Here is a 15,008-nt window from a genome sequence, read left to right on the forward strand (position 1 = left end):
AAAATAAAATACAATTAATATCAATCAGTTAGTGTGTCAATTTTGACTGAAACGTTTACGTCTCTGCCTTGAGAGTGGCCATGCTGCCGTTGTACAGCTCCATGAATAAACCCCTGGTAAACCCCAACAGTCACATGGTCTGGTTTTCTCTTTTCAGAAATGGCCGAGCGTCACGACGTCCCCCAGATGTTGGCCATGGCCCAGGACCTGGTCCACAAAGTCCAGACTCTGATAGAAAACAAGTGACGTGTGGAGGAAGAGCTAACCTACCAGTGACTGGAGAGTGATGTAAAAAAACAACAAAAACAAACAAAAAAACAACAACAACTCTGTGTTCTCATTATCATCTGAGATACAAGAAAAAAAAACACACAACTGTCTGCACTTGCTCCTCAAACTGCAAGTGTCGCCTGTACATTTGATTTTCGTTGTGTTATCGTTGAACTGAATGTGAACGCGCAACTTGTTGAAAACGCTTCAGGATATATATATATACATATATATATATACAGATATATATTTGTACATGTATGTATATGTATATACATATACGTACATATATGTACATATATTTGCACATATATGTATAAATATATGTGTATATATTTATACATATATGTATTTATGTGTGTATATATGTGTATGTTTATACATATACAGTATATTTGTACATGTATATGTATATACAGATATACACATATATGTATAAATATATATATACATATATATTTTTTAATTTTGCCTTAAATTTAAACTCTTATCATTTCAGGGATAAAATGACCAAATGTTTTAACTTTTTTTTTAAATTATTATTTTCACTTTCACACATGAAGATATATTTTCAGCAATCGTATGTGGTGATGATTTGACGACCTGGCTGTTGTGTACTGTGGTGTGCAGTACACTACAGTACAGTGGGTCTGTTACACAGCCGTTCTGAGGAGGTCTTGCTGCCGCCCCCCCTCCCCCCGTTTGCCTTGAATGCACATAAGCCAGCAGGACATCGTGAGTGAAACTGAACTCTGAGCAGTTCTGACTACATTGCACATACTTTGCATACACAGTATCACCATTCCCACTTTAATGCTGCTCGCTCATTCTAAATTGGTCCTATCCATAGCGCCACCTATAATTTCCTGGACCACTTCCATCCCATCTTATTTCCCACTGATGCAGTTCGTGGTTATTGCAGACGTTCGGTGCCATTTTAATTTAGTTACTGTGCTTTAACGACACCACGGTAGGAGGAAACTCCCTGGTACTACGTTGTTGCACCATCACCACCTGGTGGTTGCTAAGTTTACACTGTGTGCAGTGACTGTCACAGATCCTGTTAGTTCAGTTCAGTCTTGACTTCTTCATTCTCCAAACACATTCTGGTGAAGTCACAATATTTATAGATTTTCTTTTCCCAGAACGCCACTACGTTTTTTTTTTACTGTCGCCTAAATCACCAACCTGCTGCGCTGTCACAGCTAACGTGTGTCACATGACCATCGACAACATGAGTATTGCTGTTTGTGTAATGTTGTGTTTGTTGTCATTAAGATTTACTGTAAACAACGTGTTTAAAAAAGAAAAAAACCTAATGTACAAAAAAAATCCAAGATGGTAAATATTAAATGCAATACAATGTCTGTACAGTATATATTGGCTTTATCGGAGTATATTGACAACAGAGGTAAATGTATGTCACTGAAAAAAATATATTTATTTATTTTTTCCTGTCTTTGAATCATCTGGTATAATTAATTTATTGTGAATTAAAAAAATATATTTTGCATCTCACGTGTCTTGTTGACATTTCTTTAAGTATTTGAGTTGATAATATTGTTGGTTATACGAACAAAAACTTGAAAATGATTGACTCAAACGTCAAATGTCCAATTAGAAACTGTAGACTAATTAATACGACTTCACTGAAGCTGTGAAACAAACTCTTAAAACCTCCAGAGACAGAACTAACCACCACCAACTCAACAATAGGACTGTGAGAATCTGGTGATAAGAAACGCATCAAGATACAGGGGCAACAATACGATATATTGTGATATATTGTGATACTATAGACACGCAATATATTGAGGTTTTGTTTTTTTTTTTACAAAACTGACACATTGTTGAACATCAGGTTACTGACATTGGAACAGTGGGATCTACATTTGGAATCATCAGAGAAGAAAGAACCCGGAACACCAGGAATATTGGACTGGGAATTGTACAAATAAAAAAATCAACATACTGCTTTAAAATATTGATATTGTGAATCAAAATATCGCGATTCGCCGCTGTATCGACATTTCCTGGGTTGTATATTTTTCTATAATAATTCCATCAGTTGGATAAAACACAAACAAAAACAGGATTGAAACACCGACATGTCTCTCTGTTCTAGAAATATGACTATTTATTTTTGTTATTTTGGAAATGTTGATTAACAGGTGATTAATTATTCATGATGAATCCAGAGCCTGTGACCCTGTGACTGATCAGACTTCTACCTAAATCGCACCAGGTTACCGTTCTTTACTCCTCTTTCAAGTCTGACAGAAAGACACAAAACGATCACAGTAAAAGTTTGCATTTTATTGGTAAAGAAAAAAAAAACTACTTTGTCTGAAGGTCACCTCAGTTTAAAGTTCACATATAATTTAAAAAAAAATAAAAAATCAAGAAAGACAAGTGAGGCTCAGAGTCAAGATGACACGAATCTTAAAAGACTCAAGAAGATGACAGGTTTGAAGTCATTCAATTCACATGTTCTTGGTTTGGCAAAAAAATAAAAATAAAAATAAAATTTAGTTTCAAAAAAAGATTCTGCACAACTGTCAATTTCAGCCAGATTTCCAACGTTACACAAACGGCTGATGGATTTATTTCTTCGTGAAGGATTAGAAGAAAAAAAAACCCAGTTACGTGAACAGATATATGGATGTTTAAAAACAGAAGACGGAGCGCGGGATTCATCGGGTCCTTACAGCGGAATGTGTGGAATAAGAACAGACGTTTCCTACTAAGAATCGGGATTTAAAAAAAAAAAATCACTGAGAAAAGAGAACATGGATAATTACAAAACCTCTCTTCCCTTCCTTTCTATCGATAATGGCGTGGGGGCGGGCTGTGCTGCGATGGGTGCCTCCTGGGAGGACTATGGCGTGACATGGGATGGCGTGGAGGAGACTGGTAGCGAGGAGGAGGAGGGGGAGATCCTCTGTTGTGGTAGGGGGGTGAATAACGGCCCCTGGATCTGGAGCGGGAACGTGAGCGCCCCCAGTTGGGAGTGCCCCTCTCCTCGAAGACACGGATGTAGGCGGTCTCTCCCTGAAAAAGGGATAGATAAAATATTTAAAAACACAAACAAAAACACAAAAGCCACAGGACGAATGAACAACATCACTTTCTGAACTCACTTGGTGCGAGCGGAACTCGGTCCGATCCAGTCTGCGTAAAGCGTACTCCATGTCCTCTCGACGGAGGAACTCCACTACACCTTCTCCATCACGCTGTACGTCTGCAAAACAAACATCTCCTGCCTCGCGCATGTGATCCTTCAGATCCTGCCAACTTCCACTTGCTGGTAAACCTGGAGGAACGAGGGGGAAAAAAAACAAAACAGACAAAGACGATTGGCTAACTGCTCTCTTTATCGTCTTAGCTAATCTGTCATTTTAAGGGAAAAAAAACATGTTAAAAATCTACAAACGCAGTCTTTAATGTCTGTATCTCTCAGTCACTAGTTTCAACAGCTGAGGTTGGACTGATTCTTGTCGAATCTTATCTGGACTAAAACAAATCCCGTGGCTTTTATCACCACGACCCACTTTTTTACTGACATGCAGTCAGAGCACGAGAACAGAGTGAACTACTGTCACTCAGTTTAGCATTTTGCCACCAGGCTGCTCTGCTCAGTGCTTCTCTAAGACTGCGGCCCATAGTTTTAGATTGACATTTTCAATGTCTTACCGTTACAAAAAGAATGTTTTTGCTTTGTGTGTTTATGTTCTCTGAATGCACTTATTTACTGCTAAATATGCAGACAAGACAACATTTACTTGGTTGAATGGAGTACATTATACACATATATACATACATATGTGTGTATATATATATATATATGCATGTGTACATATACATATATTTAAATACCTAATATTTAAATAATATATGTGCACATATATAGACATATACACATACATACATACATATATAAATATATAGCGGTAAATCATAACACTGGTATAAACATGCTTGTTAACAACATTACACATGTAAACAAAGAGAATGAGAGTGCCACCTACCAGTCGGCTTAGATGATTTTTGGGATTATGCTGGCAACATGACTGGTTGAGGTTACCGTTTTACTTTTCACAACTTAAAGGAGCTGACTTGACCTTTGCTCTGAGTCCCTTAGACTGTCAGTCCGCCACATGAGAGGGAAACATATCTGCCTAGAACTCAAAGAGGTCCTCCACTACTCCCTTGATCCTCCAATCCACCAATAGTGCCAAAGAGGAAAGTATCTGTCTAGGAATCCTTTTACTAGTCCCCGTGTCCTTGATTCCATCACGAGTGAGAAAGAGAGAAACTTAGCAGCCTAGGATTCACGGTGTCCTCAACTAGACTCCTTGTGTTCCAATCCGCCATTAGAGAAGAAAGGGAAATCATTCTGCCTACGACTTAAGAGGTCCTCTACTAGGGCTTCTTGTCCTCCAATCATCCAGGAGAGAGAAAACATACAGGCCTACTACTTGTCTTCCTCCCTACCAGCACCCTCCACTTCCATATTTACAGGCTACGCCACATGATGTCCACCTACCGGTCACTACGACGCGAAATTCAGATCTCCGAGTTGCAGGTCCAAACCTTCCTCTTGGTCCTCCTCCACCTCCACCTCCACCACCACCTGCATTTGGACCAAATTTATTTCCAGCAGATCGGGGATACTCCACACGGAGCTTGCAGTCTCCATATCCATATCCATTCCTTCCATAGACAGCGTCATCCGCATCCCTACGAGAAGAGAGCAAAGAACCCCTTACCAATTTACGAGCCTTGCATTAGCCCTAGATCTGCCGTCGCCATTTCGCTGTTCCCTGCTGGCAGTCAGGTGACTACTAGAAAAAAATATGTATTCCGAGACAGGGAATTTGATTGGACTCGCCAAAGATGTTCCCAGAAACTCACCGTGGGTCTTCAAAGCGGACGAAGGCAAAGGGAATAGTTCCTCTATTGTTCTTCAATTCAATATCGCGAATTTTTCCGTACTTGTAGAAGAGATCCTCAATGTCTCTTTCCTGGACATCCATGGGAAGATTCCCCACATAAATCCGGCCATCGGACATGGTGAGTGGTTGAGCTGCACTGCTGACACAGAATGGAGGCAACTGTGGAGATCACTTCTTGTTTTCAGAAACAGCTGGAGAAGTCGTCCTTAGCCTAATCCTAGTCCCAATCCAAAAGTCAGTCCTTCACATTGGGTTTGCTTTATTTAGACAGAGATTCAACTATAACGGATGCTGACTTCACAGTAGTTAATGATGAGCTCAAGAAAATAAGTAAAAGATGTTCAACCTGGACGTTGAAGTCTGAAAGCTTTAAAACAAATGGTAATGAAAAAAACAACAACAACCAAAAAACAAAGAAACAGAACAGTATAAAATACAGATGGATAAATCAAAATGGTTGTAAGATCTTGGTTAATATAAACAGATTTTTTCAGTGAAAACTGAAATCGCATGTGTTTTTATGAGGGTCGGTGAATGTGTTTGATTTTAGTCATTTAGTTTTAATTGGCACATGCTATTTTTTAAATTGTACTTCTCTACATCTCTTAATGGAAAATACGCTCCAATTTTGCATTTAATACGAAATAGATTAGAAGTTTATAATTTAGATGACACAAAATTGTTCTTAGATTTGGGGTTTTTGTTTAACATTACGATAACATTTGTGTGTTAGCTGAATTTAACACGAACAAAAGCAATAATTTTTGTGAAAAAAATGTCACGTCCAGTTTCCTAACAGAACTCTTCAACCTTGACCATGACCGGGATGACTGAGAATCTTCATAGACATACTCCAAAAAAAAAAAAAAAACCCGAAATATCACGTATGTTAGCTGTAGCTAGCTAATGTTAGCATTGCTAGTAGCGGTCAGGCGGTAACTGCAAGGTACTTGGTTTGAGTTACCGTAGAAATTTAATATGCAAATAAACAAGAATGTGCATGCGAAGTGCGTACAATAGGTGCTTAAATAGTGTTTGCTTACATTTTTACGTAAATACGGGACGACGCTATCAAGTGCATTCATTACGACACTAACCCGTTGCCTTTTGTTGTTGGCGTAAGGTTAGCTAGGCGTGCAAAAGGGTCGACATTTCGTACACTTTAAGATATGAAATATTAAACAACACGCTCTTGGTGAACATATTTATCAACAAATGATCCAAAATAGGAAAATACCTCTTAAGTTGGCAAATGAAGAAGCTCCCTATACAGGTTCAACGCTAGGCTATCACGAGTCGCTAGTTCCGTGAACTGTAGCAGCAGCTACAAGCAGGCGGTTCACCCTTGTTCTACTTCCGGTTACCGGCAAATACTAGTTTAATTTCCATGCTGCCCCCTATTGTATAAAAATGTAAATGTTTATATTCAGTAACGTATTATTATTACTATAATTTTGATTATTTTGTTGTTATTATTATAAACTTATACCATGATAGGACGAACGAAGATTATACGTTGATATTAAAATGGCGACCCAAAAAACAAACTGCGGGTGGCCCAACATTCTCGTCGGAACCTCCGAGCATAATTCCGAACAGTATCCAGACTCTAAATACCAAAAAAGATTTATTCCTGAAAGAGAATACTCTGCATAATTTGCTAGACTGTATGATTCAAGTATTGGTGACTTTGAACATGAACCACATCAGTTGAGAAGGATCTTAGACACTGAAAATACAGTAGCCAAATGAAGGTGCTTTTTTTACATATTTATATTGTGTCTCAAATGTGATATATTAAAGCATCCACTTTGGTTGTGATGTTTAATCACTAGTTTTATAAGAGTAAAAATAAATCAATTTTATTTTCGAATCTCTCTCTTCGAATCTCTCACTGGTCTAGTTTCATGGAGTTGGTGAGATAAGGTGGTTGGTCTTTAATGGCAGTTGTGGATGTGGTCAAGCAGTGTCCTGCAACAAACAGCCTGTAAGAGAAATAACTCTGTCCATGAACAAAAACATTATTATAATTATTATTATTATTGTTATTATTGATAAAACAATAATGTTTTTTTTTTCAAACGTTAGACATGTATGATTGTATAACTATCCAAATAAACATTTGCGCGTGATGCTGTGACGCTCCTGTGACCTCACCAGTGAGACCCCGCCCCCCAACAAGTTTGCGCTCTAAAGTGTGGCGCGCGCTCCCTACGTCTTCACATCTGAGCGTTGAGGTCGACCAGCGGTGTCAATTCTCCTTGGTGTACTCTTTAAATTAAGGATAAAAAAAACAGAAAAAAGAAAATGTCCTACGCCAGGTTTATAGCCGCTTTACTCAAATCAAAATCGGCCAATGTCGGCAAGGTTTCAAGAATTGCATCCGGAAGATGCCGGTCGACCGTGGCATCCACCAAGAGCCACTATATTGTGTATGCGCTCTCGTGTGTGTGTGTGTGTGTGTGTGTGTGTGTGTGTGTGTGTGTGCAGCACCAGGCTCATATATTGTGATTGTCTCATTGTGAAAATGCCCTACTGGGGTGGCCAGCTGTTCCTGTGCCCATAAAAAGGAGGCAGGAATGTCTGGTGGGGATGAAGGAGGCTGCAGAGACACTCTCTCAGTTTAGAGGAGCAGATGTAGGACACACACAAATACACAAACACAGCTGAAAAGACACAACAATACACACAAAAACTCACACAAAGACATTCCTATACATCTGTATGCATTCATTTACACAACTTTAGAAAAAAAAGTTCTGCATATGAACATGAGAAATACACAAAACTGCGCACACACATCAACACACACACACTGCAGCAGGAGCAGCAGCAGCAGCAGGAGCAGCAGCAGCAGGAGCAGCAGGAGCAGGTGAGAGGGCGAGCCGTGGTGGACGCGGAGCCGGTGGAACTGATCAGCCAGAGCAGGGGTGTGACGACGAAGCCGCTGAAGAAGATCCACATCGACTTCGACAACACCAAAGAAGCCTATGAGAGCAAGAGCAACGGCGAACTGCTGCGGAGTCTGCTGGTCTTCAAGCTGTGCACGATCGACCTGTTGGTGGAGAAAAACAAAGAGGTGAAAAGTTTTAGTGTCTACAGTTAAAAGTCAAAATACAGTATGTCCCACGGTTCATCTGTCGTGGTCTTCGGAAGTCTTTTTTTAATAATTATAAATATATATATGTATTTATAATTTATGAACAAGGTGGTTACATTTTTTTCCATTATTTTTTAAATATTTTTTAAATTGTTTTTACAAACTAAAATCACAAGAAAAATATAACAAAAAAAATTAATAAATAATCTCACAGTGGTTAACATATAATCAAAATGGTTGCTGTTGATTAGTCAACTTTTCGTGGTCTTTATCAGGTTGTTGTGCCTAATCTCAGTCCTGGTCGTATCTCCAACCATGACCAGTTAATGCCTGTGTGTAACCATGTAATGTCCCTGTTAGGTCAACAAGACCTAAGAAGAATAATGAACAACTATAGAACGCATGCCAACACACCACAATATATACCTCAATATATACTGTATGTGTCCCTTTTGACTCATTTCATCTCCACTTCTGTTTCGCGTCAGTTGATGGAGCTGAGCAGGAAGTTGCTGGGAAACAGGATGTTTGAGAAGCTGATGAAGATGACCTTCTACGGACAGTTTGTCGCAGGTGAAGACCAGGAGTCCATCAAACCTCTGGTCCATAAAAACCAGGCGTTTGGAGTCGGCGCCGTTTTGGACTACAGCGTTGAAGAAGACTTGACGCAAGAGGAGGCGGAGAAGAAGGAGATGGAGTGAGTGGTGTTTACGTCCCTGATGAAGTTTAGAGCTCGTCTCACATTTCCATATAAATGTGGTGTTGACCAAGTCTATGGAAAAGATACTACAGTTTCAGTACATATATATTTATAGACATATGTATGTACAGTATATATGTACATTTATATGATATGTTTTATACATTATAAATATATATCTATATATATGTAAATATATGTCTACATATATATGTAAATATATGTGTAAATATATGTCTACATATATGAGGTGGGGGAGTTTTGTTTGTCAACTGGACGTGAAATTTTCTCTAGAAAACCTTTCACCTCTCATCCAAGAGGCTTCTTCAGTTCTCTCTACATATATGTGTTATATAAGGCAGTGGGGGGGGGGGGGGGGGGGCAGCGGTGAGTTGCGCAACACGTCCGTATCATGTTTCAACACGAGGGAGTGCAGAAAAAGTTTGTGAAAAAACAATCTCATCTGCAGGGATCGGTTTCCAAAGAGTCCATTTAAACTTCAAACTTCAAACGGCCGCTCAGTCGAGAGCTGGTGCCGTAACTTTGAGGAGATAAGGATACGCTAGCAGACTCCGACAGGTTTATGTTATGTTATGACGCAACTGGTGTACAGCATTGGTTCGCTAGCTCCTTTTTGTCTGGGGTACCTCGTGGGAGTGTTAATAAGATTATACAAGGCTCTTGGACGCCATTTTCCTCAGAACTCGGAAAAAGAGAACGTCAATACTGGATGTTATACATAAAATGATTATATTTTATAAATAACATTTATAAATAAATGCCTTACTTCACTATGTAATTAAACAACAGATAAAAACAAAAAATATAAATATAGGGTATAGGAATTTCTCCACTTTGTAATTTTCCACTTTGTAAGAAATCTCTTATTGTGTTTTTGAGACTTTTTTGTCATCCTATAAAGTATAAAAACATGACATATACTATTAACAATATTAATAGTAATAACAGTAATAATACAGAATAATAAAGTGATATACAGCATTTTTTTCAAACAAGTGTCAGTGGACCCTCTGCGATGTCCTCGTGTACCATTAATGGTCCGCATCCCTCTGCTTGGATTCGACCGCAATAGATTCCCATAAACGAATTGTTTTCAACGACAACAAAGTTAGCTTATACTTGTACCAATACTTGACTGGCTCATACTACAGAGTCCTGTCGTTACTTATCAGCCAAGGTCGTCATCAAATATATAAATAATCTGAGTCAGAGTTTGTCGTGTACTCGCTTGTTTGTCAAAGACAGATGCGTCACATCACGTTGTTTTTTACTTCTTCTGGGATTTTAAAAAAGGACTATCACCGATTGGTCAGCCGGGACAAGCCCTTCTTCTCTGATTGGTTCAGCCGGTTATTCAGCAGGCAGTGCCCCGTGACAGGCTGCCAAGTCTTTGGTGTGTGGAGTTTTTAGTAACACTCTCAGACACACAGACACGGGAGGTTATGTAACGCCAGGCTGCAGGATCTGAGCTGCGTTTTAAACCGGGGAGTTTAACAAAAAAAAACACACATTTAGACCCAGTCAGTGTTAATCTGTGTGATTATAGATTATGGCTCATACAACTGAGACTTCCTGTGTGAGTCAAAGGAGTTCCTGTAATAGAACAAAACAACAAGTCCTTTTGCCAGACACGCCTCACATGAGGTGATCTGTCAATGCCTGGACGGACCAGTTGACAGTCCACACTCCTTCTGATGTCTGTAATCTTACCAAAATGTAAACAACCTATTTCAGTTATTTCAAAATGATGTGTGGTGTAATTTATTGACACTCTGTTTGAAACAGACCTCGGAGGTTATCAGCACTCACTCTGATAGTGTTAGAAAGTGTGGACAGTGGAATCGGCTTTCTTCAGCTTAGTGATTTATTGTTTGCCTCATTTCTCGTTCTAACGCTCATCTCTCCTTCCTTACTCTCTCTCTCTCTCTCTCGTTCTAACGTCATCTCTTCTTCCTTTCAGGTCGTGTGTTTCTGAGGCCGAGAAAGACGGTCCAGGTGTGTAAGTCATCATAAAAAAAAAAACCCCACATGTGATATATTAATGACACCAACTTCACTTAAACATGTCCTGAAGTGCGTGTGAAATATGAGTTTGTGCAGTTATGCTCTCTCCTGAGGCCTAGTCTGGATTGTACAGGTTATGTCTGGTTTCATTGGAGTCTAAATGTGTCCGATCCAGCTGGTACGTCGTGAGGAGAGCATGTCATGTGGCTGACACTTAGGACCAAAGTGTTTCTTCTCCCTACATGTGCTCTATTAGGTCTTATTTGCAAATAAATATATACATATAAATATAAATATATATTTGCATATATATGTGAATATATATTTACTCATATATGTAAGAATAAATGTGTAAATATACACAAATATATATATGCAAATATATTTATGTTTACATATATCTAAATATATATACACATATATGCAAATATATATTTATATGTATGTATATATGTGTTTATGTTTACATATATGTAAATATATATTTATATGTATATAAATTCACACATATATTCACAAATAAGACCTAATAGAGCACTTCTATCTAAGCACATACTCTTTAGTATTTATCATTATGCGTAAGAGTCATATATTCAAACAGAATCGTGTCTCCAGGTGCCGATCACCGTGAAAAGAAGTACAAGGCCCACCGTCAGTTTGGAGACAGGCGCGGGGGTGTCATTAGCGCCCGTACTTACTTCTACGCAGATGAGGCCAAATGTGACAACCAGATGGAGACGTTCATAAAGTGCATCAAAGCCTCAGGTAAAATGTGTTAAAAAGTGAATTAGGATGAAGTTGTTTTTCAAACTTCACATTACACTGTTATTATAATTCTTAGTTTTCCTGTGTGAATGATAGAAATGAATGTAAATTACTGTGATGTTTTTACGACGTTTATCAGGCGGAGCCTCTGTGGACGGATTTTCTGCCATCAAGTTGACCGCTCTGGGCCGACCACAGTTCCTCGTGAGTATTTTCCACGCAGTAGGTTTAATTATTGACATTGGTGGAGACAGTACTCCAAGGCAGCACTCCTAAATACCACACACCCGTGACACGCATACAAATACAAATGTTAATGACACCACGGATATTAAACCGCGTTCAGCTGACGTGACTCAGGCAGAACAAATGCCAAACATGTTGGAAACCAACACTCACAGCCGTGGACACTGTCCCCCGGTCCTGTCCAACTGGCAGGTTTCTATGGAGCTGTCATAAGTACGGCCAATCACGTGTGCATTAGCCAGCAACCAGAGCCAATTGGAGAGTGGTATTTAGGTTAGGAAGTCTTGACTTCTAGCAGAAGTCTAACAGTAAATCTTGAGTCTTTAAAGTACATATGTACATTTACATTACTCTGTACAAGTCAAAATCAACTTTATTTTCAAATACTCCATACATACAGGACATATGACACCATGAAATTTCAGTCCTTGCTGACCCACGGTGAAAAATGGCAAAAATATTAACTATAACTATAAAGACGGTAATAAATCAGCTAATTCAGTTGAGTGTGAGATAAATATATATTTGCATATATATGTAAATATATATTTGCATATATGTGAATACATATTTATTTATAAATAACATTTGCATACATACAGTATCTACTGTAAATATGTACACATACATACATATAAATATATATTTGCATATATGTGTATACATGCACACATTTATATTTACATATATGTGTAAATATATATTCACATGTATGTACATATATGATTTATTAAAATATTTATTAATATATTATTTATATTATATAAATATATATAGCAATATATAAAGCAATATGTCTATAGGGATTCACAGTCTTCACCATCAGTCAATTTTATTGGCAAAGTCACATCAACACATTTCCATCTCAATGGACTTTTTACACAGGGAACGACTGCGTTTACTGAACCTCTGACATTATATTCTCAGGTGTATATTTAGCTGCATTTTTTTGTCCTGTGTTTGAACAGCTCCAGTTTTCCGAGGTTCTGGTTCAGTGGAGACGCTTCTTCAACTTCCTGGCAGATCAACAGGGAAAATCTGAAATGTTGCTCTTGGAACAGAAACTGGAGCTGGAACAGCTGAAGGTGTGTGTGTGTGTGTGTGTGTGGATCTGGAGTCAGGGGCAGGTCCAGGCGTGTTCAGGTCTAACGGTTGTTGTCAATTTCACACACAACCGAGCACAAACATGAGCAGACTTTGTGACTTCCGAGCACAAACATGAGCAGACTTTGTGGGCTGCAGCCTACATCTGACCGTGTTGGTTCTGTTTGTTTCCTTAGTTTAACTGCTGAAATGTTTATACTTCAGGAAAGTTTGACCAAGCTCGGTGTCGGACCCAGGGATGACATTGAGAACTGGTTCACGGGAGAGAAGCTCGGCCTGTCAGGGTAAGAGGTACAACAGTCAAATACTAATACAACACACGGGTCTCTCCAGGGTTCTGCACTGACGCCTGTTTTTATCTCTCACTGACAGAACCATTGATCTGCTCGACTGGAACAGTTTGATAAACGATACGACCAGAATCTCCAACCTACTCATGATACCAAACCTGGAGGTGAGTCTGACGAGAACCAGGAGTCAGGAATTGAACTGTGTCCTGATGTGATGTGATGCCATACTCATCCAGGCCAGTAGGGGTGAAACAAAATATCAATACATTGAAATATCTCGATATTTTAGTTTTTCTTTTTACGATACCGTATCAGTTTTCTACAGCCCTGTATTGATTTTTTTTTCTCACCAATTCCCAGTCCAATATTCCTGGTGTTGGTTCATTTTCTTTTTCATTTCTTTCTTCTCTACTGAAAAAAACCCTCAATATATCACCGGGCTTATAATATCACACCGGGCTTATAGTATCACAAGATATCACAAGGTATCGCGATACGTATCGCCAAATTCTTTAATAAGGTGTTTTTAACCTCCTTAATAAATTAAATCGTGTTTTACAGTTAAAAATGTTGTGTCCAGTGCTCCCCTGAGCTGCGTCAGCTGATGTCAGTCACATGTTGATGTCTGTTGACTCAGTGGGTGTGTGGGTTCACAGACGGGCCAGCTGGAGCCTTTACTGAAGACGTTCACAGAGGAGGAGGAGAAGCAGATGAAGAGGATGCTGCAGAGGGTGGACCTTCTCGCCAACGTGAGGAAAAAAACCTGATCACGTGACCTGTGTTTTTCTCTGCATTTCAGTAGACTTACGTAAAACTCTTTGTCGCAGCACGCTTTGGAGAACGGAGTCAGGCTAATGGTGGACGCCGAGCAGACGTACTTCCAGCCGGCCATCAGTCGACTGACGCTGGAGATGCAGAGAAAGTTCAACAGAGAAAAACCGACCATTTTCAACACGTACCAGTGTTACCTGAAGGTGAGGTCGCCGTTCGCGTCGTCACAGCTAACAGGCATAACCCGTTAATTAGTGATGTCCGATAATATTAGCATAATTATGTAATATCGGTAAGAATCGTTTTCATTTTGTCCTCCGATAATGGAAACCCGATAACGCAATGCCTGGGTACGCCCAGATGATGTGACCTAAAAATAGATTTGGAGTGAAAGTGAAAGTGAAATTTGACATCGGAATCGGAAAATTAAGGGACAATATCGGGATATCGGATAAGGAAAGCAGATATCGGCAATCCCTGCTGTTGATGTGTAAATGTCCTCTCGTCATTCCAACATTTAAACCCCCTCCCAGGAAGCCTACAACAATGTCACCGTGGACATCGAGCTGTCTCGGAGAGAGGGCTGGTATTTTGGCGCCAAGCTGGTTCGCGGCGCGTACATGTACCAGGAGAGAGCCAGGGCGGAGGAGATTGGCTACGAAGACCCCATCAACCCAGACTACGAGGCCACCAACAGGATGTATCACAAGTGAGTTTTAGGAATCACTAACAGCTCCCCCTTGTGTCCCCCCCGCCCCCCCCACCAACGCCTGACCTAACCC

At 39.5% G+C, this 15,008-nt stretch overlaps 2 protein-coding genes across 4 annotated transcripts in view; one reads left to right on the forward strand and one right to left on the reverse strand.

Moving 5' to 3' along the window:
• Positions 1-2,565: 2,565 nt before the first annotated feature.
• Positions 2,566-6,610, reverse strand: srsf9 (serine and arginine rich splicing factor 9). Of its 3 annotated transcripts, none has more exons than XM_017039054.2 (5): positions 6,463-6,610; positions 5,185-5,361; positions 4,817-5,010; positions 3,411-3,583; positions 2,566-3,321 (listed from the first exon to the last, which is right to left on the reverse strand). In XM_017039054.2, the coding sequence occupies exons 2-5, from the start codon at positions 5,340-5,342 to the stop codon at positions 3,094-3,096; spliced, it is 753 nt and encodes a 250-aa protein (XP_016894543.1). In that variant the 5' UTR covers positions 5,343-5,361; positions 6,463-6,610; the 3' UTR covers positions 2,566-3,093. The 3 variants fall into 3 exon arrangements, with proteins under 3 accessions (XP_016894543.1, XP_008324087.1, XP_016894542.1); XM_008325865.3 differs by having other exon boundaries at positions 5,185-5,364; positions 6,463-6,606; XM_017039053.2 differs by having other exon boundaries at positions 5,185-5,592; positions 6,463-6,583.
• Positions 6,611-8,052: 1,442 nt separating this feature from the next.
• Positions 8,053-15,008, forward strand: part of prodha (proline dehydrogenase (oxidase) 1a) — a 10,167-nt gene continuing 3,211 nt past the window's right edge. The window contains exons 1-11 of the mRNA XM_017038350.2: positions 8,053-8,304; positions 8,814-9,022; positions 11,007-11,041; positions 11,666-11,815; positions 11,955-12,019; positions 13,030-13,146; positions 13,370-13,449; positions 13,538-13,619; positions 14,112-14,204; positions 14,283-14,429; positions 14,760-14,935. Coding sequence (XP_016893839.1) covers positions 8,817-9,022; positions 11,007-11,041; positions 11,666-11,815; positions 11,955-12,019; positions 13,030-13,146; positions 13,370-13,449; positions 13,538-13,619; positions 14,112-14,204; positions 14,283-14,429; positions 14,760-14,935 — 1,151 coding nt within the window. The 5' untranslated portion in view covers positions 8,053-8,304; positions 8,814-8,816. The remainder of the gene's footprint in view (positions 8,305-8,813; positions 9,023-11,006; positions 11,042-11,665; positions 11,816-11,954; positions 12,020-13,029; positions 13,147-13,369; positions 13,450-13,537; positions 13,620-14,111; positions 14,205-14,282; positions 14,430-14,759; positions 14,936-15,008) is intronic.

The sequence above is a fragment of the Cynoglossus semilaevis genome, chromosome 14, assembly GCF_000523025.1.
Source record: "Cynoglossus semilaevis isolate Cse_v1.0 chromosome 14, Cse_v1.0, whole genome shotgun sequence".
In the NCBI taxonomy this organism is placed as follows: domain Eukaryota; kingdom Metazoa; phylum Chordata; class Actinopteri; order Pleuronectiformes; family Cynoglossidae; genus Cynoglossus; species Cynoglossus semilaevis.